Source organism: Moschus berezovskii, chromosome 2 (assembly GCF_049115385.1).
Source record: "Moschus berezovskii isolate FMDL1 chromosome 2, NW_MosBer_1.0, whole genome shotgun sequence".
Taxonomy (NCBI): domain Eukaryota; kingdom Metazoa; phylum Chordata; class Mammalia; order Artiodactyla; family Moschidae; genus Moschus; species Moschus berezovskii.
Genome location: NC_142461.1, coordinates 22,388,663 through 22,413,526, shown reverse-complemented (window position 1 = coordinate 22,413,526; position 24,864 = coordinate 22,388,663). Strand labels below are relative to the sequence as shown.

At 41.1% G+C, this 24,864-nt stretch overlaps 1 protein-coding gene across 1 annotated transcript in view; it reads left to right on the top strand.

The window, feature by feature from the left end:
* NYAP2 (neuronal tyrosine-phosphorylated phosphoinositide-3-kinase adaptor 2) overlaps positions 1-24,864 on the top strand; it is a 154,059-nt gene that overhangs the window by 64,265 nt on the left and 64,930 nt on the right. Inside the window, 1 exon segment of the mRNA XM_088841221.1 lies at positions 23,630-24,721. Within this exon segment, the coding sequence (XP_088697347.1) occupies positions 23,630-24,721 (1,092 nt within the window).

The window sequence follows — 24,864 nt, the reverse complement described above, 5'->3', positions numbered from 1 at the left end:
AGGGCATGGGAACCCACTCCAGTATTCTTGCTGGAGAATCCCATGGACAGAGGAGCCTGGTGGGCTACAGTTCATGGGGTCGCACAGAGTCAGACACAACTGAAGTGACTTAACACACATGATCACAAGGAGTCTTCTAGACGTAGTCATCCTCACTGTCCACCCTCCCATGATATTTTAATACCACTGATAACACTGTATATCTGATAATGTGTGATATGTCTATTCATGCTTTATATGTGAAAAGAGTAGGATATTTTCCTCCTGTGCCCAAACCAATGTTTGTCTCCTTGAGGAAGATGTTGCCATGTTGTAAATGTTTGATAAAAATTGAAAGTATACACTTAAAAAAAATATCCTCACCATTTTTATAATATTACAATTATTTTAAAAGTGAAACTTGATTTGACATAAATATATACAGATGGAAAAACATATACTTGTACATATGCTTTTCCATACACTTATAGGTACAGCCATACTACTCTAAGTCATTCGAATATAAATATATAAAACTTATAAAAATATAATTTTGTAAACATGGCTATCTTTCCATATCAGTTTCTATATTTGCAGAGTACTTCAGTATTTATTATAATGTCTTCTAATTTAGCACACAGTACTTTTGCTGGATATTATGTTGTTTTTAACTTATTTTGACAGAAATAACACCATGATACATGCATATTCTTGTATGTATCGTTTCATATGTGACTGGATATTTCCTTGGAATCCATACCTACAAGGACAATCTTCCAGCAAAGGCACTTCCCAAGGCATTTGATACAGGATGCTGAATTACTCAGAAAACTGCATGGTTCCTTTCAAAAGGCCATAATCATAGCAAAATGTGTCTGAGATCTGGGTAATTAAGTGGTATATTTCCTCCCAATAAAATATTACATTCACAGCCAGATGATTGGGCATATTTTTAGAGGGTATAATTGTTCAATTGGAGCAGAAATTCTCTTGCAAGCAGGCACTGGCAGGAGATTTGTGACGTGTACAGAATTTTCCATGTGTAACTCAACTGTGCAAAACTATAGGGGATTTTGTGAGAAATGGCCAGGAAAAATGATGATTATCCATGCTGCTTTTAGTTTGATTCCTTCTAATATACTTTCTTTAAAAAACCTTTTAATTTTGCATTAGGATACAGCCAGTTAACAATGTTGTGATAGTTTCAGGTGAACAGTGAAGAGACTCAGTCATACATATATATCCTTTCTTCTTCTTCTTCTTCTTTTTTTAGTATTTTAGAACTATCTACACCTTTCAGCTTAGCTTTTGTGAACAGATTTTCTGCTGAAGTTTTACATGGTAAAGATGCAGATTACAAAGGTAGTATCTTTCCCAAAATGTTTTTTGTTGCTTCTCATGACTTTATCAATTCAATATATATTTCTTGTGCAACTGATAGATGACAAGCACTTCTACAGGCCTAGAGGAGACAGCCTTGCCTACAAACATTTGTAGGTTTATGTTTTAGGGGAGGTAGACTGTTCTACTTATTCCAAGCAGATATAAATATTTAATATAACGGTAGTTAATGATAAGTACTATGAAGATATAAAGTGAGCAGTGGTGGGGGGTGAAGAGGCAGGGGGATGACTATTTCAGATATATAAAATAGATAACTAATAAGAACCTACCCTATGGCACAGGGAACTCAACTCCATACTCTGTAATGATCTAAATGGGATTCAGTTCAGTTCAGTTCAGTCGCTCAGTCGTGTCCGACTCTTTGCGACCCCATGGATCACAGCACACCAGGCCTCCCTGTCCATCACCAACTCCTGGAGTTCACTCGAACTCATGTTCATCGAGATGGTGATGCCATCCCGCCATCTCAATCTCTGTCGTCCCCGTCTCCTCCCGCCCCAGAATCTGAAAAAGAGTGTTGTGCACACACATATGTAATGGGAACCCTCTCCAATGTTCTTTCCTGGAAAATTCCATGGGCAAAGGAGCCTGGTGGACTACAGTCCATGGGGTTGCAAAGAGTCGCTCAGTCATATGAGTGACTGAACATAGCAATATACACATATATATATATGTAATTGATTCACTTTGCTGTATAGCACAAAACAAACATAACTTTGTAAATCAACTATGCTCCAACAAAGAATATTATTCCAGTGAAATTATATAATCAACTAATTAAAAAGAAGGACAGATAAAACCCTTTGAGCAGAATTAAAATGAAATGATGGAACAAGCCTTGCAGTTATCTGGAGGAAGATCATCACAGATAGAAGGAAGAACAAGTGCAAAAGTCCCAAGATCAGAAGATGATTGGCAATTAGGCAGACAAAGGAGGTCAGTGTGGCAGGAGCAGGGTGAGCAAGAAGGACACAGGTAGGAAAAGAGGTTGGGGAGATAGACAAATATTTTGGGTAACGTATGGCATTATGAGATACAGTGAGAACTACACAGCATCTCCAATTTTGAATCATTACAGCCACTTGTTCAACAAATAGCTTAAAACTTCTGCTTCATGCCAGAGCCCTGGCTAGACACTGGGTATGTGAGATGAAGGCAGGCAGGGCTCTCACTGAAGGAACATTCCAGGGTGGAGTGATCTCCCTACTTGTACACCCCTGGCCCTGAGCTCCTGTGGAGTTGTCTTTGTTGCTCAGTCACCCGTTCGTGTCCAGCTCTTTGCGACCCCATGGACTGCAGCACACCAGCCTCCCTGTCCCTCACCATCTCACAGAGTTTGCCCAAGTTCATGTTCATTGCATCAGTGATGCCGTCCAGCTGTCTCATCCTCTGACGCCTTCTTCTCCTTCTGCCCTCAATCTTTCCCAGCATCAATGAGTCGTCTGTGCGTATCAGATGACCAAAATACTGGAGCTTCAGCATCAGTCCTTCCAGTGAATATTCAGGTTGCTCTCCCTTAAGATTGACTGGTTTGATCTTGGTGTCCAAGGGATTTTCAGGAGTCTTCTCCAGCACCACAGTTCGAAGGCATCGATTCTTTGACATTCTGCCTTCTTTACAGTTCAGCTCTCACAACCATGCGTGACCACTGGGAAGATCATAGCCTTAACTATATGGACCTTTGTCTTACCTCCTCCTAAACTACCATCTTAGCTTCGACAAACTCGAACCACATCTCTTGTCCTGTTCTAATCGTGACTGTTTTTGCTGCTCTTCATACTATTAGTTTCTTCTACATGGGTCACAGATAAGATGTCTGATGATGAGACAAGGTCACCACTTACTACTTCATTGCCAAATATCTTTGAATTGAAATTAATAACAAGTGTTTAGAATGAATGAGAACCATGAACATTTACATTTTTTTCTCTGCAACCACAGAGGCAATTGTGGTTTATTATGATAGGGCTGTCATGGGTGAGGGAGATGGCATTAGCTGGAGCTCAGTAGGAGTTCACCTTGTAGTTGTTTATCCCCTAAGTTGTGTCCAACTGTGTTGTAACCCCATGGACTGCAAACCATCAGGGTCCTCTACCCATGGAATTTTCCAGACAAGAATACTGCAGTGGGTTGCCATTTCCTTCTCCAGGGGCTCTTCCTGACCCAGGTATCAAATCTACATCTCCTGCATTGGCAGGTGGATTCTTCACTGATGAGCCACTGGGAATAACCACCAGGGAATAATTCACCCATACAGCTGCAATATAGAAATCAGTTTATTTTTAACAAAACAATATTTTCCATTTAGTAGCCTTCACACATCATTTTACTGTTGCACACATTAAGTTACTGTGCTGTGTGCTCAGTCGTGTCTGACTTCTGCGACCCCATGGACTGTAGTACACCAGGCTCCTCTGTCCATGAAATTCTCCAGGCAAGAATACTGGAGTGAGTTGCTATTTCCTACTCCAGGGGATCTTCTGGACACAAGGATCTATTGAACCAGAGTCTCTTACGTTTCCTGCATTGGAAGGCAGATTCTTTACCACTGAACCACCTTGAAAACATTTAGAAATTAAATGTAAGTCACCTTCTCACCCACCCCCAAAGGACTGGGGACCCCATTTTTTCATCTGTTTCTTTTCATTCAGCTCTCTGTCTGGAACAGGCTTTCACCACAGTCATGGCAGTGAATGTAATACTGCAGAAGGAATAATTAATGTCTGGCTTCCTGCTTTTGAAATGTTCTGGGCCTCACTGGACCATAGTGAAAAGATTAGAATGTTATGAAAAGCTCACTAGAAATCTGCAAGACCTGGAAGACGGGGTGGGGCAGGAAAGAGTGGGCACAGCAATTTGTATTACGGGTGCTTTTGCTACTTCTTTTGTCAGTTGTGAGTCTCACTTGCTGGTAAATACTTAGAAATTATATGTGTTTTTGTTTCCCCTTTAAATGGTACATTCGCTGGGGGAAAGAACAGTTTCTGCTATGGCTTTGTGTGGGTGGGTGACAAATGATACATAAAGGAGGAAAATGATTCTTCTTTGAATCTGTTCACAGAAATACAGAGAACAGTCTGAGAAATCCAGGGCATGTGGCTTCCTGCTCATTCTAAGGGCATTTGCCACATGTATCCAATATCTCAAGTATCTCTGTGACTCCGGAATTTCAGTTATTGTTTCAAGTAGTGTGCTGGCATACCCCACTGGAAAGCTCTTATGCTCTGGTCTAAGTGCTGTGTGCTTTCGGGTAATTGTCAGAGGTTTTTGGGACATGGGTTTGATTGCAAAGGAGCCTCATCTCCAAGGTAACACCGACATTCCTATTGGCTGGGAACAGTTTGTCTTCCCTGTTTGGGTCTTTGTGCTATTTGAAAAGCATCATAGGAGCAAATTTACTTGAGAATGTTCAGAGTCCAGGAAATGGAAGAGGCGGCACTGTTCTCAACTACCCTGTGTGCGTGTTCTGTATAGCTTGTACCTGCTGAGTGACCCAGAACATGACCCCGAACCTTGTTCCTGTTAAGATTGACTTCTCATTTGATCTTCCCACTTGCACATCCCCAGCACCAAGCTCCTGTGTAAGTGTCTTATCTCTACCTAAACCACCATCTTAGTTTGCATAAACGTGCACCACATCGCTTTCCCTGTTTTAATTGTAACAGTTTTTGCTGGTCTCATACTATGATTGGCTTCCCAGGTGGCTCAGTGATAAATAATCCACCTGCCAATGCAGGAAATGTGAGATATGTGGGTTCGATCTCTGGGTCGAGAAGATCCCCTGGAATAGGAAATGGCAACCCACTCCAGTATTCTTGGCTGGAAAATCCCATAGATAGAGGAGCCTGGTGGGCTACAGTCTATGGAGTCGCAGAGTCAGACATGACTGAGCACACACAGGCACATACTATGATTAGTTCTTTCTACAGGGATCATGGATATCTGATGATGAAACAAGGTCTACCCATTTATCTACTTCATTGCAAAATATTTTTGAAGTGAAATAAAAATAAAATAGTTTTTTGTTCTTTACTTAAAGGTTTCTATGTCTAAAGTTACAAGGACATACAAGAAAAAAGTAAAGTGAAATGGACATAATAGCCTGGGGTGGGGAGAATAGGATCTTTTTCTTAGGAGTTGGGAGAGGGTTAGGGTAAAGCCTAGATTATTTTTTTTTATTTATTTTTAATTGGAGGATAATTGCTTTACAATGTTGTATTGGCTTCAGCTGTGCAACAATATCCCATCCTTCTTGAGCCTCCCACCCATCCCCCATCTCACCCCTCTGGGTCGTTACAGAGCACCAAGCTGAGTTATACAGCAGCTGCCTGTTTTACACATGGTAGTGTGTATATGTCAATTCTACTCTCTCAGTCTGTCTCACCCTCCCCTCTGCACTCTGTGTTCACAAGTACATTCTCTACGTCTGCATCTCTATGAGCACTATGAAATTTTACATCCATTTCTTGGTAACTTTGCAAAAACCTTAATTTTGTTCTAAAACTTGCACTGTGCTTTGTGCTTGGATCTGGGGCTTAAGAGGTGAGGAAAACCAAACATAATTTTCCTACCTAGGGGAGAAGGAAGATATGAAACAATCAGTTAGGTAATACAAATAGGCTTGCACCTAGAAATGAGGACACAAAAAAGAGAAGAGTTCCAGAAGAGGTTATTTTTAGATTGAATTTCCTGGAAAGAGGTCCCTGAGTGAAAATCAAACTAAGATTTGAAGTAAGGGGTGGTGAAGTGGGGAAGGGTGCTGGGAAGGGCATTCTGACTATAGGAAGTCCTTGATGGAGACTCATTTTCCTGATCTGAATCACTGAAAGAGAAGCCTCTGGCTGAAGCAAGTTCTCAAAGGGATGGGCACTGCAAGGTGTGGTTGGAGCAAGAGATTTGAGCCACATGGTGAAAGATCTTATTTATTACAATGATTATGAGGAGTCATTGCCAGATTTTGAGCAGGGGTTGGGGAACGGGTTCATGGCATAGTCAGAGCTAATTGATTATCATCGTTACAACTGTATAGGTAAAGGATCTGATCAGGCACTTTCATTATCACAAAGCAGGGCATTTCTGGGTGTACAGGGAATAGATAGACTCATAAACGTATATATGATAATATGCTACATCAGTTCAGGTCAGTTCAGTCGCTCAGTCGTGCCCGACTCTTTGCGACCCCATGAATCACAGCACGCCAGGCCTCCCTGTCCATCACCAACTCCCGGAGTTCACTCAAACTCATGTCCATCGAGTCGGTGATGCCATCCAGCCATCTCATTCTCTGTCGTCCCCTTCTCCTCCAGCCCCCAATCCTTCCCAGGTGAGTCAACTCGTTGCATGAGGTGGCCAAAGTATTGGAGTTTCAGCTTTAGCATCAGTCCTTCCAATGAACACCCAGGATTGATCTCCTTTAGAATGGACTGGTTGGATCTCCTTGCAGTCCAAGGGACTCTCAAGAGTCTTCTCCAGCACCACAGTTCAAAAGCATCAATTCTTCGGTGCTCAGCTTTCTTCACAGTCCAACTCTCACATCCATACATGACCACTGGAAAAACCATATACATACACTTACATATATGCATGTATATATGTACACACACATATACATGTGAATATGTGTACACACACACATAGAAATTCAATTTTGAGTTCGAAAGTACACTTTGAGACTAAGAACATTTCTTTATATTCCCACTATTATTGTGCAAAACAACTATGAGTTGAAGTTTAATTTGTAGATTAAAATTACAAGCTCATGTTTAAGTTAGATGTCTAAGTTGTGACTTGAATATAGGAAAAACTCTCATGGGAAAATCTGAAGACTATAATCTAAGAATAATACAGACTGGGAAAACCATCATGTCTCTTTATTTTTTCTTACATTGTAGGTTCAGAATTCATATCAACTTGATGACTTTATTGTAAAGAAAAAAAGTGAATCTAAATCTAAAACTGAATCCGCTGTTATCATACTGTTTGAACAATAAAAGGCTAGATTCACATGTAGCCCATGAATTCGTTCAAGGTGAGAAAGACTGTGGTCTCCTCTGCTATGTTACTTCCCATGGCACACTGTTGGCCTGCCTATAGAGCCCCAACTCTGAAGTTACTGTGGGTTAAACAGAACTGCCAAATCAAAGGAGAAATAAGAGGCAAAACTGATCTGAGGCCTCAGGTCCAAAAGTCAAGGCTTACATTCTCCCACTGACAATGCTGCTTCAGTTTGTACTGTGTTTTCAGTGATCCTTAGGAATTCAGAATCAAAAAAGACCAGTATCTATTCCTCCTGGTCAATGAACATGTGGCCTGGGTCATGCCACTGAGTCCCCAATGGAACCATTTTCCTCATTTGAATTTCTAGAAAGATAAATATGGACCTTATTCAAAGGGCTTGCTAAAGAAGAATTATAGAATCATCAGGATCAAATAAATGTTGTGCACAAACAAAAAGAAATCATTTCACTTTTCCAATCCTCATCTGTAAAAATGGAGAGTAGACTACACAGGGATAAGTGAAAGTCGCTCAGTCGTGTCCGACTCTTTGTGACCCCATGGACTATACAGTCCATGAAATTCTCCAGGCCAGAATACTGGAATGGGTAGCCTTTCCCTTCTCCAGAGGATCTTTCCAACCCAGGGATCAAACCCAGGTCTCCTGCATTGCAGGCAGATTCTTTACCAGTTGAGCCACCAGGGAAGCCTGCACAGGGATAAATAAGTATCTATAATATCCCAAACTGAATTACATAAATATTAAGCAATCTACATGCTCATTAAATGCATAGAGCATAAAGCAATAAGATGTTCTTGAGATGAGCCACTTCATCTTTTGGAAATATTCTTTCTCTTTTTTAGAATCTAGTCCACACCCTTCTTAAATTTGAAGCACAGAAAACTGCTCCAAATGTCATTTTGCAGAACCTGGAGAGTATCTTTGTGGTTTGGAAAAAGGAGAGTTTGAGTAAAAAGTATTAATCTGTTGAATTTTCTGCATTGCCGCATGTATGCTGTGACTTCCATCCACATTTTCTCTTCTGTTTTGATTTTTAATTGCATTTTAAAATTAAAACTCACTCAAGAAAAATCATATTTAAAAAAAAAATAAGCTATTAAGCTTGAAAGAAACTAAGAGTGCCAACATTGAAATGATAATATCCAGAAAATTCCAAAGACTATATATCTCTAAAGGAAGGATTACATCTTCTCAAATAAATTCACTTCTATTATGTGGCTATACATAAGATATAACTCTAATACTGAAGGAAACTGAAATATTGATCTCATAGTTCAATGAACATAAAATCTATATTTATTTAGGCAATCACTCATTTTACAATTTCCCAGAACTTGTAGGCTTGCTGGCATTGGTGCCATTAATTTTTATAGCTCAGTGCTAAATAAATGTGAAGTATGCGTGAAAGCATACATTCTCATTACATATCTTCCAACATAGAGACACTTTTTATGAATACTGAAAATAATGGATAATGATATTGGCTTTACTTGTTAAGCCCTTCCTGTGGCCCGGGCAGTATGCTGAACACTTCAGTACAGTGTCTTTTTAAACTCTTACAACATCCTGCAAACAAACATCGTTATAGTCACTTAACAGTTGAGTTCAATGAGGCTTAAAGAGATTAGAGTTGACTTTCCCAATTGGCACTTGTAGTTTAGGCTAATCTGACTCACGAAAGAGTTTTGTTAATGTTTTTTAAAAATTGTTTAAAACTCCTTAACTATATATTTGTAAAAAAAAAAAAATGCATCATCATATATAAAGGCAAATTATTCTTTGACAGTATGGCACCTAGAGTCAGATCACTGGGTTCAAAGCAAGTTTCTGCCACTTGGTCAAGTAATTTATTCTCTCTATAATGTAATTTCAGTGCCCATAAAATGGGTTTTATAATAGCATTACCTCCTAGCGATGTTGTGGGGATTAAATAAACTTGTCTCCCAAAAGCACATTCAGTTCAGTTCAGTCACTTAGTTGTGTCTGACTCTTTGCGACCCCATGAACCACAGCACGCCAGGCCTCCCTGTCCATCACCAACTCCTGGAGTTCACTCAAACTCATGTCCATTGAGTTGGTGATGCCATCCAGCCATCTCATTCTCTGCCGTCTCCGTCTCCTCCCACCCCCAATCCCTCCCAGCATCAGACTTTTTCCAGTGAGTCAACTTGTCGCATGAGGTGGCCAAAGTATTGGAGTTTCAGCTTTAGCATCAGTCCTTCCAATGAACACCCAGGATTGATCTCTTTTAGAATGGACTGGTTGGATCTCCTTGCAGTCCAAGGGACTCTCAAGAGTCTTCTCCAGCATCACAGTTCAAAAGCATCAATTCTTCGGCGATCAGCTTTCTTCACAGTCCAACTCTCATTGCCTGTTACCAAAAAGATCCATTTGATACATGGCAGCCTCCTCCTCCTCTTCCTCCCCTTCCTCCTCCCTCTTTCTGTTATTCCTATACTTTCACTACAGATGTTAGCACACATCAACACAACAGCTTCAGTGAAACTGAAGGAGATGTTTCATGGTTCTGTAATTTCATGCTGCTTCCTCTGTGATCTCAGATACTTTAAAAGATCACAAATATTTCTATCTTTATATCTCAACCAGCACAGATTTACAAAGGATAATCCTAGCAGACTGCATCTATGGAACTGCAGGGAATCAGCTTCTACAAAGTTGGCTGCCCAAGGGACAGGGGAAAATGTTCTAACTGTTAATCGGATTTTTCTCCCATCTTACTTTTCTTTAACATAGTATCCTCCTGGGTTGAATCTAAATTAACTGAGCTTCTGTTGGATCTTCAGCATCATGCATTTTCCATGGCTCATTTTTCGTTTTTGCTCAAGACTCAGGAAATTAACTTATTTGCTTACTTCCTTACTCCACAGGTAGTGATGTTGCAACTGATAGCTACTGTGAACTAATAAAGATTGCTAAAATATTTGGGCAAAAGGATAAAGAGCTATAACAAGTGGTTTAATAACTCAGCTATATTAAGTTTTAAATATGTGTATTACTTTCTATGACTTGGACTTACTAAGTATCATTTGGTTGAGCACTGGGTTGAAGTGATATGTTTGCATAGATAAAACCAAGAGAGATTTTGGTTTGGGGAACCTGTAGTAATATAGGCACAGAGTTTTGTTCAGGTTCTTTTTTAAGATATAAAACTAGTCTTTAAGGTTAAGTATGCCTAAAATCTCTAAGGAGGTCAACTTTTATTTAAAAAAATAGTAAAAATGGAGGAAAGAATGATAAATACCTGAAGGAATATATAAGAAAGAGAATTGAACATTTTAAATCATTATGCTTACATAATAAAACATCTGAGAAGCAAACAAGAGAGATATCCAGTGTGATAAGTACTGATTGGATGGTTATAGAAGACTTCCCTGAAGAAGTGACTTTTTTTCTGAGTGCTAGGAAGAAGCTGGGCTTCCCGGATGGTGCTAGTGATAAAGAATTTGCCTGTCAATGCAGGAGGCATGAGATGTGGGTTCGACACTCGGGTCAGGAAGATCTCCTGGAGGAGGACATGGCAAACCCACTACAGTATTCTTGCCTAGAGAATCCCATGGATAGAGGAGCCTGGAGGGCCACAGTCCATAGGATTGCAAAGAGTTGAACATGACTGAAGTCACTTAGCATGCAAGCACAGGAAGGAGCCAGCCGTGTGTAGTTCAAGGATATCAAATAGAAAATAGAACTGGACAGTAAATGGTAAAAACAGATTTTATTTAGGACTATTGCAGTAGGGAATGGAAATATCAAACTGGATATTTGTGATAAATATTATAAATAGAGGAAATAGCAACCTACTCCAGTATTCTAACCTGGAGAATTCCATGGATAGAGGAGCCTGGTGGGCTATAGTCCATAGATTGCAGCATCGGACATGACCAAGTGACTTTCACTTTTATTATAAATAGAAGGTTGTGTCTCCTTAGGAATGCTGGCTGGCTCTCTGAACAAATTCCCATGCAATGATGTTACTGTGTAAAGTGTGTACATGTGTGCTAAGTCTTTTCAGTCGTGTACAACTCTTTATGACTCTGAGGACTATAGCCCACCAGGCTGTTCTGTCCATGAGGTTCTCCAGGCAAGAATACTGGAATGGGTTGCCGTGCCCTCCTCCAGGGGATCTTCCTAACCCAGGGATCGAACCCGAGTCTCTTACATCTTCTGCATTGGCAGATGGGTTCTTTACCACTAATGCCACCTAGGAAGCTCTCCCTGGTAAAATAATGCCCTTTAATCTATAAACACAGAAAATCCATCATTAAAGGTCTAATAACCAAGATGTCAAAGTTCAGTTCAGTCAGCTGAGTTGCTCAGTTTTGTCCAACTCTTTGCAACCCCATGAACCGCAGCACGCCAGACTTCCCTGTCCATCACCAACCCCTGAGTTTACCCAAACTCATGTCCATTGAGTTAGTGATGCCATCCAGCCATCTCATCCTCTTTCCTCCCCTTCTCCTCATGCCCTCAATCTTTCCCCGCATCAGGATCTTTTCAAATAAGTCAGCTCATCAGGTAGCAAAAGTACTGGAGTTTTGGCTTCAACATCAGTCCTTCCAATGAACATCCAGGACTGATCTCCTTTAGGATGGACTGGCTGAATCTCCTTGCAGTCCAAGGGACTCTCAAGAGTCTTCTCCAACACCACAGTTCAAAAGCATCAATTCTTTGCCACTCAGATTTCTTTATAGTCCAACTCTCACATCCATACATGACTACTGGAAAAACCATAGCCTTGACTAGATGGACCTTTATTGACAAAGTAATGTCTCTGCTTTTTAATAGTAGCCAAGCTCAAAAGTGTTGGTACATGTTTCTCTTTAGGCTACTATAACAAAATATCGCAGACCTATGAACAACAGAAACCAGTTTTCACAGTTCTAGAGGCTGTAAGTGCATGATCAGGTTCCAGGCTGCAGACTGCTGACCTATTTGACACCCTCACACAGCAAAAGAGGCCAGCGAGCTCTGTGGGGTCTCTTTCCTATGATGTTTAATCCCCTTCATGAGGGCGCCACACTCATGAACTAATTACCTCCCAAAGGCCCATCTTCTAACACCGTAACATTAAATGTTAAGATTCTATCTTGTTAATTTGTTGGGTGGGGAGTGGGGGGACACAAATATTCAGACCATAGCAGTGTAGGAAACCAGTATTCCACCTTGCTGGTTTCTTTTTTTTTTTTCATTCATTCATTTTGGTTGCACTAGGTTTTTGTTGCTGTGCTCAGGCTTGCTCTCATTGTGGCGAGTGGGGACTACCCTTTGCTGTGGTGTGTGAGCTTCTCATGTCGGTGGCCTCTTTGTTGTGAAGCATGGGCTAACTTAGGCATGCAGGCTTCAGTGGTTGTGGCACAAAGTCTTAGTTGCTTCAAGGCATGTGGAATCTTCCCGGACCAGGGGTGGAACCCATGTCTCCTGCATTGACAGGTGGATTCCTATCCACTGCCACCACCAGGGAAGTCCACGCCTTGCTGGTTTCTAACATGAAATACTGGCATAATATTTTGGATATTCAGTTCAGTTCAGTCACTCAGTCGTGTCCGACTCTTCATGACTCCATGAACCACAGCATGCCAGGCATCCCTATCTATCACCAACTCCCGGAGTCCACCCAAACCCATGTCCATTGAGTCAGTGATGCCATCTAACTGCCTCATCCTCTGTCATCCCCTTCTCTTCCTGCCCTCAATCTTTCCCAGGATCAGGGTCTTTTCAAATGAGTTAGCTCTTCGCATCAGGTGGCCAAAGTATTGGAGTTTCAGCTTCAGCATCAGTCCTTCCAGTGAACACCCAAGACTGATCTCCTTTAGGATGGACTGGTTGAATCTCCTTGCAGTCCAAGGGACTCTCAAGAGTCTTCTCCAACACCACAGTTCAAAAGCATCAACTCTTCAGCATTCAGCGTTCTTTAGAGTCCAACTCTCACATCCATACATGACCACTGGAAAAACCATAACCTTGACTAGATGGACCTTTTTTGACAAAGTAATGTCTCTGCTTTTTAATATGCTGTCTAGGTTGGTCATAACTTTCCTTCCAAGGAGTAAGCATCTTTTAATTTCATGGCTGCAATCACCATCAGCAGTGATTTTGGAGCCCAGAAAAATAAAGTCAGCCACTGTTTCCCCCATCTATTTTCCATGAAGTGATGGGACCGGATGCCATGATCGTAGTTTTCTGAATGCTGAGCTTTAAGCCAACTTTCTCACTCTCCTCTTTTGGATATTACTCTTATTAAAAAGTTCCTTGATGAAACAGAAGTCAAAGAAGGAATGACTCACAAGAATCATATTGTAGTAGCTTTAGACTCTTATCATTGTGCTGGGCCAATCCCCACAACAGGGAAATAACAGAGTACCAGGTTCCGCAGACATTGGTGCAGAGGCCACCATCTTTTGCTCTGTGGCTTTCCTGGTTTGATAATCCCTGTGGCTCAAAAGAGTCCCGCTAGTTGTTTTTCCTTTACATGTGTTGATACCTACACTCTGATTTCAGTCCAGTCTTTTTGACCAGAAAGTATGTAATCTCTTTTTATATCTCTTCTCTGAATCATCCCATGGTGACTTTGTAATACTCAGAAAGCAATCTTACTTCTTTAATTTCCCTATTCTTCAAGGATGCTTTCTGTTTCCTCAGGGTGCACAATGTACTCTACTTCTACGAAAATAACAATAGCATTTTCTGTGAGATAGCTACACAAACAGGAAATTAATTTTAGGATTTTTTTTTCAGTTATCTATGGTGTGCAATAAACCAACCCAAAATGCTGTGGCTGAAAACACTAACAATTTATTACTTATTCTATGAGTTGAGCTGGCTTCTATGGGTAATTCTTCTATTCTGTGTTTCATTGTTTGGGGTCTCTCATTTAGCCATACTCAATTGGCAGTCAGGATGAGTTGAAGGATCCAACAAGGCTTCACTCACATGCCTGCGTGGTCTTTCTCCTCCAGGTGGTCTCTTCGCATATTTGCATTGAGTTTCTTCATAGCATGTTGGTCTAAGAGATTTTACATGGAAATTGGCTTTTGAGATACAGGCAGTGAAAGCTGTCAGTTCTCTTATATTCAAGACACATTATCACTTCTGCCACATTATATTGGTCAAGGTAAGTTAAGGCCTGCCTTGATTTAAGAAGGACATAGATTACTTACTGAAAGGTGGAATGCATACAAGGAGGGGAGGAATTGAGTGTGGCTTTCTTAGAAGTTTATCTATCATAACTTGCCTTCTAGTCCCATTGTTTTTAATAATCAAATATTGATGAAAAGTTCCACTGAATTATACCATCAGCTTGAAATCCAGGATTTTATCATCTAGATCATGGCCTTATGGTTCTTGGGTGCAATTCGTTATATGCAGAGGTCTTTGAATTAAAATTACAGTTTATCTGCCCTACAAAACTTGACACAGACTGGCAATTCAGGAGCAAGAAAAACAGTGTACAGTCTTGTTCAGAGCAGTAGGGATTGGAGGCACACAGAAGTCACTGCAATTAAGTGACTAGTGCTATAACATAGAAGTCATAGCAATTTGGGAATTTGGGAATCCAGTTGTGTACATATGTACAGTTCTCCGTGGACTGCAGCATGCCAGGCTCCTCTCTCCTCCACTATCTCTCAGAGTTTGCTCAAATTCATGTCCACAGAATCAGTGATGCTCTCGTCCTGTGCCTTCCTCCTTCTCCTCCTGCCTTCAATCTCTCCCAGCATCAGGATCTTTTCCAACAAGTCGACTCTTTGCATCAGGTGGCGAAAGTATTGGAGCTTCAGCTTCATTATCAGTCCTGCCAATGAATATTCAGGGTTGATTTCCTTTAGGATTGACTGGTTTGATATCCTTGCAGTCCAAAGGATTCTCAAGAGTCTTCTCCAGCTCCACAATTTGAAAGAATCAATTCTTTGGCACTCAGCCTTCTTTATGGGCCAATTCTCACATCCATACACGACTACTGGAAAAACCATAGCTTTGACTAGATGGACCTTTGTCAGCAAAGTGATGTCTCCAGAAGAATTTATTGATTAGAGCCCAGTTCTGCTCCCCAGTTTGAGTTCTGTAATTTTTATCTCTGAGCTCTTAAATCTTCCCTCTGAGTCATCTTTCCTTGTTCACAAGAAATGCCCTGTATCTAATTTAAGCCAAGACTCTCAGTCCCACTCAACTTTAAGACTATAGTGTTGAGCCAATTCCTCGTCTTATACTGTTTCAATCCAAACTTTGATCTGAGTCTTGTGTTTCATTGTTGGCAGATCTAGGATGGTACAAATAGCAAAAATACTACAATTCTAAATCTGATCCTTTCTGTATATTTTCACACTTTCTTGGTCCTACTGTAAACAAACCAAGAGTATTTGTAACTCCCTTCCCTTTATAAACACCTTCATTTAAAAAAAAATAAGAAAAGAACAATTTTGTGGATACTATTATGGGGTTGTGAGTGTGAAAATAAAATATTCTTAAAACTCATTCTGAGTTGTTAAAAGACAGTTATTGTGAGCAGAATTCTGCTGAAAGTGGGAAATGTGTCTCTCACCTTCTAGAATCAGCCAATTCAGTATCTTGTAATTTGGCCATAACTTCTGTTCACTGGCCATTCATTTCCCAGTTTGAATGACCTAGTTAAATATAATTTTATAACCAGAGCTATTTAAGTATACCTCTATAACCAAACCACACAATAGTGCCATTTTAGCATGGGTGAGGACTACCTTTCTAAGTGATAATTTTTGCCATATACAAAGTAATGAATTTTAGAGTTTTTTTCCCTTTTTCCTTTCCTTTGTTTTAAAAGGTATAAAAGATTGAATTGATTTTGAGTTTTTTTAAGTAGTTGATAAGGAATTTATATTTCTTCATCAGTAGTATGTGAAGTTTGATTTGGATAATCTCTAAGACCCTTTCAAATTCTGGGAATCTGTGATCAAAGAGACTTTTCATCAGGGGAGATACTCACCTCTGTTGTCTCTTTTCTTACTTCTTGCATCAAGAACGTGCATAGACACTAAAGCCTGGTTATTCATTACTCTTATTTAATAAGGGAAAAATATTTCCGAAGGATAGTTTGACAAGGGACATGGTGGATTTCCAAAATTAACTGTGAAAGACAGATCATTTAGGCATGACTGAAAGCCATACATAATCTTTGTGCTCAGATATTTCATTTCAAAAATGTCACTTTCTGCTTATTCAATGCTACTGTCATTATACTATTTTAAGCATAAAGTTTGTGTTCTGGAGCTGAACAGGGATTATTGCTTCTATCTTTGGTCTTATTAGAAATAATTTACAATTCATTCAAGTGCAATAAAAGTCACCTTTTTATTATGGTTGAATTAGGTTAAATGTTGAATTCTGCAATGCAATTTTTATTATCATTTATTAGTAGAATTTCATCATCTATGTATGTAGAACAAGACTATTTTTAAACACCTTCTAAAAAATAATTTTTAAAACATGAATTTTTAGTTAATTTTTAGTTCTCTAGAGTGAGGTTAAACTAGAATGAATCATGGGACAATGTTGCTAAAAATTTCAGTCTTTTCCTTCTTTGGGTAAGCAAACAAACAAAGCATGTATGACAGCTTAAACAAAATTTCATTGCTCAATGAATTATTTACTCAGTACTTGGAATAAGGTGAAACCAGATGATAAGCTGCAAATGCAGAGAAAAATCAGTTCATTAGAGATGAAATCATTCCCTCTTCTGACTTTTCAGAGAGAACCATGAGGTTGCAAGGGGGATATGTGGTGGTAACCAGACATTGCCTGGAATAAAAGTCTCCTGATATTGAAGCAATGAATCTGTTCATCCTGATTGACTGTAATTTACTTATTGCTCTACTCACTAAATAATCCTCAATTCTCTCATCTTGATTTGAATCAAACAAAGGAAGAGGAGCAGGAAATAAACTGTGTTTGAATTATATGAATCTGCTTGCCTTAGGCTCTTTTCACCACACAGGGAAAGGGGGAGGGAAGAAGCTTGTCCAGAAAATGAAAGAGTCTCTGGGCAAGGATGGCTGGAGAATTGCTTTCGATGATGGAGAACATACGCAACCCAGTGGAGCAGAGAGTCTATATGCCACAGCTAGCGACAACAAAGAACATCTAGAAAATGGGTCTCATTAAATAGCATGACATGTGCCTTGACATAAATCAGAGGTTGGATTATCAGACAGAGAAGAACCAGAATAACAGGCAGTGGGCAGGGAAGGATGTTTCTGGGTGGGTACCTCAGATCGGCATCTGTGTATTCAGCTATAATATGCTCTCTAACGTGGCTTCAGTGGTTGAGGAGTATTGGCCAAGGGAAGGTGCAAATTATATCCAAAAGAATTCTGCAGGCAAGAACATTGGAGAGGGTAGCCATATCCTTCTCCAGGGGATCTCCCTGACCCAGGGATTGAACCCAGGTCTCCTGGATTGCAGGCAGATTCTTTACCAACTGAGCTATGAGGGAAGCCCAGAAGCCTGGGAAAGAGTTATATTAGTTCTAAAAGTAACAAAACTTGTTAAAGTATTACAATGCCAGAAGATGAAAGAGTGGGTGCTTGAGTGTTAACTTTATAGGGTCTTTTAATCAATCAATAATCAATTCAGTCCCTCAGTCATGTCAAACTCTTTGTGACCCCATGAACCGCAGCACGCCAGGCCTCCCTGTCCATCACCAATACTGGGAGTCCACCCAAAGCCATGTCCATGGAGTCAGTGATGCCATCCAACCATCTCATCCTCTGTCATCCCCTTCTCCTCCTGCCCTCAATCTTTCCCAGCATCAGGGTCTTTTCAAATGAATCAGCACTTCACATCAGGTGGCCAACATATTGGAGTTTCAGCTTCAAAATCAGTCCTTCCAATGAACACCCAGGGCTGATCTCCTTTAGGATGGACTTGCTGTATCTCCTTGCAGTCCAAGGGACTCTCAAGAGTCTTCTCCAACACCACAGTGCAAAAGCATCAATACTTCGGCCTCAGCTTTCTTAATAGTCCAACTCTCACATCCATACATGACCACTGGAAAAACCATAGCCTTGACTAGACGGACCTTTATTGACAAAGTAATGTCTCTGCTTTTTAATATACTGTCTAGGTTAGTCGTAACTTTCCTTCCAAGGAGTAAGCGTCTTTTAATTTCATGGCTGTAGTCACCAAATGCAGTGATTTTAGAGCCCAGAAAAATAAAGTCAGCCACTGTTTCCACATCTATTTTCCATGAAGTGATGGGACTGGATGCCATGATCTTAATTTTATGAATGTTGAGCTTTAATACAACCTTTTCACTCTCCTCTTTCACTTTCCTCAAGAGGCTTTTGAGTTCCTCTTCACTTTCTGCCATAAGGGTGGTGTCATCTGCATATCTGAGATTATTGATATTTCTCCTGGAAATCTTGATTCCAGCTTGTGCTCCTTCCAGCCCAGCATTTCTCATGATGTACTCTGCATAAAAGTTAAATAAGCAGGGTGACAATATACAGCCTTGAACTCCTTTTCCTATTTGGAACCAGTCAACCAGACAGTTGTTCCATGTCCAGTTCTAACTGTTGTTTACTGACCTGCATACAGATTTCTCAAGAGGCAGGTCAGGTGATCTGGTATTCCCATCTCTTTCAGAATTTTCCACAGTTTATTGTGATCCACATGGTCAAAGGCTTTGGCATAGTCAATAAAGCAGAAATAGATGTTTTTCTGGAACTCTCTTACTTTTTCCATGATCCAGCGGATGTTGGCAATTTGATCCTGGTTCCTCTGCCTTTTCTAAAACCAGCTTGAACAACTGGAAGTTCACGGTTCACATATTATGGAAGCCTGGCTTGGAGAATTTTAAGCATTACTTTACCAGCGTGTGAGATGAGTGCAATTGTGCGGTAGCTTGAGCATTCTTTAGCATTGCCTTTCTTTGGGATTGGAATGAAAACTGACCTTTTCCAGTCCTGTGGCCACTGCTGAGTTTTCCAAATTTGCTAACATATTGAGTGCAGCACTTTCACAGCATCATCTTTCAGGATTTGAAATAGCTCAACTGGAATTCTATCACCTCCACTAGCTTTGTTCATAGTGATGCTTCCTAAGACCCACTTGACTTCACATCCAGGATGTCTGGCTCTAAGAGAGTGATCATACCATCGTGATTATCTGGGTCATGAAGACCTTTTTTGTACAGTTCTTTTGTGTATTCTTGCCACCTCTTCTTAATATCTTTTGCTTCTGTTAGGTTCCTACCATTTCTGTCCTTTATTGAGCCCATCTTTGTATGAAACATTCCCGTGGTACTCTCATTTTCTTGAAGAGATCTCTAGTCTTTCCCATTCTATTGTTTCCCTCTATTTCTTTGCATTGATCGCTGAGGAAGGCTTTCTTATCTCTCCTTGCTATTCTTTGGAACTCTGCATTCAAATGGGTATATTTTTCCTTTTCTCCTTTGCTTTTTGCTTCCCTTCCCTTCTTTTCACAGCTATTTGTAAGGCCTCCTCAGACAGCCATTTTGCTTGTTTGCATTTCTTTTTCCTGTGGATGGTCTTGATTCCTGGCTGCTGTACAATGTCATGAACCTCCATCCATAGTTCATCAGGCACTCTATCAGATCTAGGTTTAATCAATATCCTGTTGTCTAAGTCATCTCAAGCTGACATAACATAGTTCCACGGACTAGGTGGCTCAAAAAGCAGATATTTATTTTCTCATAGTTCTTGAGGGCAGAAGTCCAAGATCAAGGTACTAACATAGTTTCTGCTGAGAATACTCTTCCTGCCTAGCAGATGGCAATCTTTTCACTATGTCCCCACGTGGTGAAAAGAATGAGACAATGAAAATGCTCTCTGGTGATGGTTCTTATAAGGTCACTAATCTCATCCACCAGGAGGATCAAGCCCTCATGACTTCATGACCTAATTATCGCTCAAAAGATCTCCCTCCAAGTAACATCACATTAGACGTTAGGACTTCAGGAAAACAATTTGTCGGGGACACAGTTCAGTCCATAGCAATTGTCAATTTTGATTACCTCAAGTTCATCACTAGAGTCATGTATATAATTCCCCTTGTCAGATAATATCTGTACTTGGTTTGGTATTAAAGTTTTCCTCACAGCACAAATAAATTATCTAAATTCCTTCGTAATGAACTCTTTTAGTCGCTAAGTCATGTCTGACTCTTTTGTGATCCTATGGACTGTAGTCCTCCAGGCTCCTCTGTCCATGGGATTTCCCAGGCAAGAACACTGCAGTGAGTTGCCCTTTCCTTCTCCAGGGGATCTCTTGACCCAGGAATCAAACCCACACATCCTACATTGGCAGATGGATTATTTATCACTGAAACACCTGGGAAGCCCTCATAATGAACAGTTATCTTAATTCTAACTATGTTGCATTCTAAAATAGAATCTTTTTCTTCCTTAATTCATAGATATGGCGGGTCTTTATTTTATTTCAATTTTTTCTGTTTATTTTGGCAAACAAAATTAGCGTCATTAGTTTATATCTTGAGGGCAACCCAAGCATTGGTCTTGCTTGTTCCAAAGGCCACCTCCTAATCTATGTGGGAAGAAGGATGTTGGTTCCAGGGAAGAGGCTGATGCTTCCACTTCCCTGAATATCATGTCACTTTCAGCTCTACCCTGACCTCTAGGTTTCTGGGAATCCTGGGCTGTAGTATTCCCTCAATGCAGTGTCTCTACCTAGGTTTGGGCTCAGTAGATGCTTGTGTTCTTCTTGTCCTGTTAATTCTCTCCATACAACTACCCAAGTCTATGTTGGAATATTAGAATTTAGAGGAGGGTCAAAAAAAATCAGCAGTGAATTATAATTTAGGGCTCAGAAAAATGAAAATTTCATTCTAAGTATGATAATTCTCAAATCATGAAGTTGTCCATCTCATGGGCACACATTCATTACTAACTTTGATTAACCCTCAATTTACAGAATGTCTTGCTACTTCCCACGCCATTCAATTCCTAGAACTCAATACTCAGTGGCAAGTATTCCTAGAGGGTGAGTTACACAGTCTAGGATGACAAGCTGAGGTGGAAGATGGCAGGAAACAAGCTACAGAAGAATAGTCTGGGTAGACTTTTAAGTCTTGGCTCTTTCCAAGTTCCTTCCAATTCAAAGTCAACCTTGTTCCTTAATGTATGGTTTTACTTTATTTGGGCTCAGATTTTTGTATATAATTGGATGATTTATTTAAATCATATAAAGTGAACATGCATGGCAGATTTCAAACCAATAAAAATTTATTACCAGCAGGAGATACAGAGAGGAACTATTAGTCACTTTGGGTCCCACCTAAAGAATTTTCTGGGTAGTTTTCATCCCATTACGTACCTAGACTTTTCTTATTTGACATGAAAAGGCTCTACTGCTGTATCACTGACCACCCTACCTCCCCCCGGAAATGGCATCTAGGTTTTTCCTACTGTAAGTTAAAGGAAAAGTCTACGTAATATTAAGAAACTTCCCTTCAACAAGCTGTTTTATTGTAGTGAGTGAAAAAATCACCATGGGATCAATGGAACAGAATATTTGAAAGCAGGAGTGACCTAGAAAAGTGAGCAACATAGTCACTGCTAGAGTATTTGGTCGGTTCTCTTTCTCAGAAGGTATGATTGATGTTTAGAGAAGCCACCTAAATAAACTTCGAGCACTTGCTTCTCCTATAGTAAGTTTTAGAAGACTTTCTGTGTCATAAGTTATACTAGTTGAAAAACAAAACTAAGGAAATTTGGGGTATTTCCTGTTTTGTGCCTTGAGACCTCCTCTCCCTTCAAACTGCAAATTATAGAGAAGTCTGCTCTTTTCTCATAGTTTTATACCTATAAACTATACTGTCAACTTACATTGTATGCTATCATTTACCACAATGAACTACATTCTGCCACATTGGATAAAATGATAATAATTATAATTATGTATCAGCACAATGCAGTAATGAGATAATAACAAGACTTCAGTACCTTCCCTGCATGCTAAACAAGTGATTGCAGTCAAAAGTGACTGTTCAGCCTTCCTGGATGGAGTCAGAAGTTCATGCTCCATTACAAGGAGGACTTCCAGCAGGCTGTGGAATATACTTGTATGTATATCTATTGTGAGTTTCCAGAAGTTATTCTTGAAGTTTGCACATCATTCTCTGGATTATTCTCTTGTAAAACTCTCTAGGGGCTTCTGATGTGTCAGGGCAATGTATTCATTCCAAGACAGCATTTGGAATATCATGAGAGACCTTCTGAACAAAAACAGATACACCATAATCAACACTACCTGGAGATTTGGAGATTAACTTGTCTAGCCTCATAAGACGTTCACATCAATTTCCCCTGATGTATCAGCCCCATCTGTATAAAAGTTATTTATCTGAACCAAGACAGAGATTAAGTCTAGCAGGCTGGAACATTTTTATCCCAAATGAAAGCAAGATGTGATCATGTGTAATAGCCATATCATTAAAAGGGCACAGTCCCCATGGTGTTATTATAAACATTTGTTCTAATAGAAACTCTGTGGGTTTTTTTTTCTTAAGTTTTCTTTGTTGCTTAATTGGTGGAGATTGATTTTTATCAAATATGTGATTGTTTTTATCCAATTTGTGTCATCTGAAAGTTTCTATTTAGAAATTCTAAGACAGTGGTGAATGACTTCACTCTCACTTTTCCCTTTTATGCATTGGAGAAGGAAATGGCAGCCCACTCCAGTGTTCTTGCCTGGAGAATCCCAGGGATTGGGGAGCCTTGTGGGCTGCGGTCTGTGGGGTCACACAGAGTCAGACACGACTGAAGTGACTTAGCAGCAGCAGCAGCAGCCAGACAGTGGTGAAGAGTTCTGGTCTTAATGCATTTATCAGTGTTGGATTATTAATATTAATTTGAAGATAAATATTACTAGGGTTTTCACATCATGGTTCTCTAAATATTGAAATGTTTGATTTTTGTTGGATTTTTTAGTCTATGCCTCCATCTAGAAATGATTCAGGTTACCCCTTCCCTCAAAAGTTTAGAGTAGTGAAGTGTTAGTGGCTCAGTCATGTCCAATTCTTGTGACCCCATGGGCGATAGCCTGCCAGGCTCCTCCATCCATGGAATTCTCCAGGCAAGAATACTGGAGTGGGTTGCCATTTCCTTCTCATTAGAGTAGTAAAGCCACCTGCAAGTCATATTTGAAAGTTTTACTGTTGTACTCATCTGTTTTACTGTTTTTTTTTTTTTCCTTCTTCTTTAAGGGTCAACCAAACCAAGACCCCACAGTGATGAATATTCAAAGAAGATTCCTCCTCCCAAACCAAAACGGAACCCAAACACTCAGCTCAGTACATCTTTTGACGAAACATATATCAAAAAGCACGGACCCAGGAGGACCTCACTCCCGCGGGACTCCTCGCTCTGCCAGGTCAGCAGCCCCGCAGGGGACCCCGAGGAGGAGGAGCCCGTGTACATTGAGATGGTGGGGAACATTCTCAGAGACTTCCGGAAGGACGAGGAGGACCAGAGTGAGGCCGTCTACGAAGAAATGAAATACCCCATTTTTGACGATCTAGGCCAAGACTCAAAATGTGACCTCGACCATCACAGCTGTTCTTCGCAGTGTGCTACTCCCACGGTGCCTGACCTGGACTTGGCCAAGTCCTCAGTGCCATGTACTCCAAAGGGTTTGCTCTGTGACATCCCCCCGCCCTTTCCCAACCTGCTGTCCCATAGACCCCCGCTGCTGGTGTTCCCCCCGGCACCGGTGCAGTGCTCCCCCAACTCGGATGAGTCTCCGCTCACCCCGCTGGAGGTCACCAAGCTTCCGGTGTTGGAAAACGTGTCTTATATGAAACAGCAGGCCGGGGCCTCTCCATCCTCCTTGCCGTCGCATGCCTCCGGCCATGCGAAACTGGAGAAGGACCAGGCTGGCGCCCTGGGCCCGGTTCCGGCCGCCTCCGTGCTCTCCTCGTCCCCTCCCCCGCCCTCCGCTCTGTACCGAACGCAGTCTCCCCACGGCTACCCCAAAAGTCACTCCGCCTCCCCGTCGCCCGTCAGCATGGGCAGGCCGCTGACCCCGCTCAGCCTCAAAAGGCCCCCGCCCTACGACGCCGTGCACGCGGGCGGCCTCTCCAGGAGCTCGCCGTCAGCGCCTCACCCCACCCCCAGGCCGCTGTCGGACGGGGGCAAGACGGCCAATGCCGCGGTCAGTACCTACGGCTCGGCTCCCAGCGGCTCCCGCTCCAGAACCCCCACGAGCCCTTTGGAAGAGCTAACCAGCCTCTTTACCTCGGGGCGCAGCCTGCTGAGGAAGTCGTCCAGCGGCCGCCGCTCCAAAGAACCTGCAGAGAGTAAGTGCCCGCACGCTGTGCTTGGTGACTTGCGTGCAATGAAGCCCTTGATGTACAGATAAGGCACGTGGTATGGGAGCTTGGGGGAGCCTCCCACGTGGCTCAGTGGTAAGGAATCCTACTGCAAATGCAGGAGACTTGGG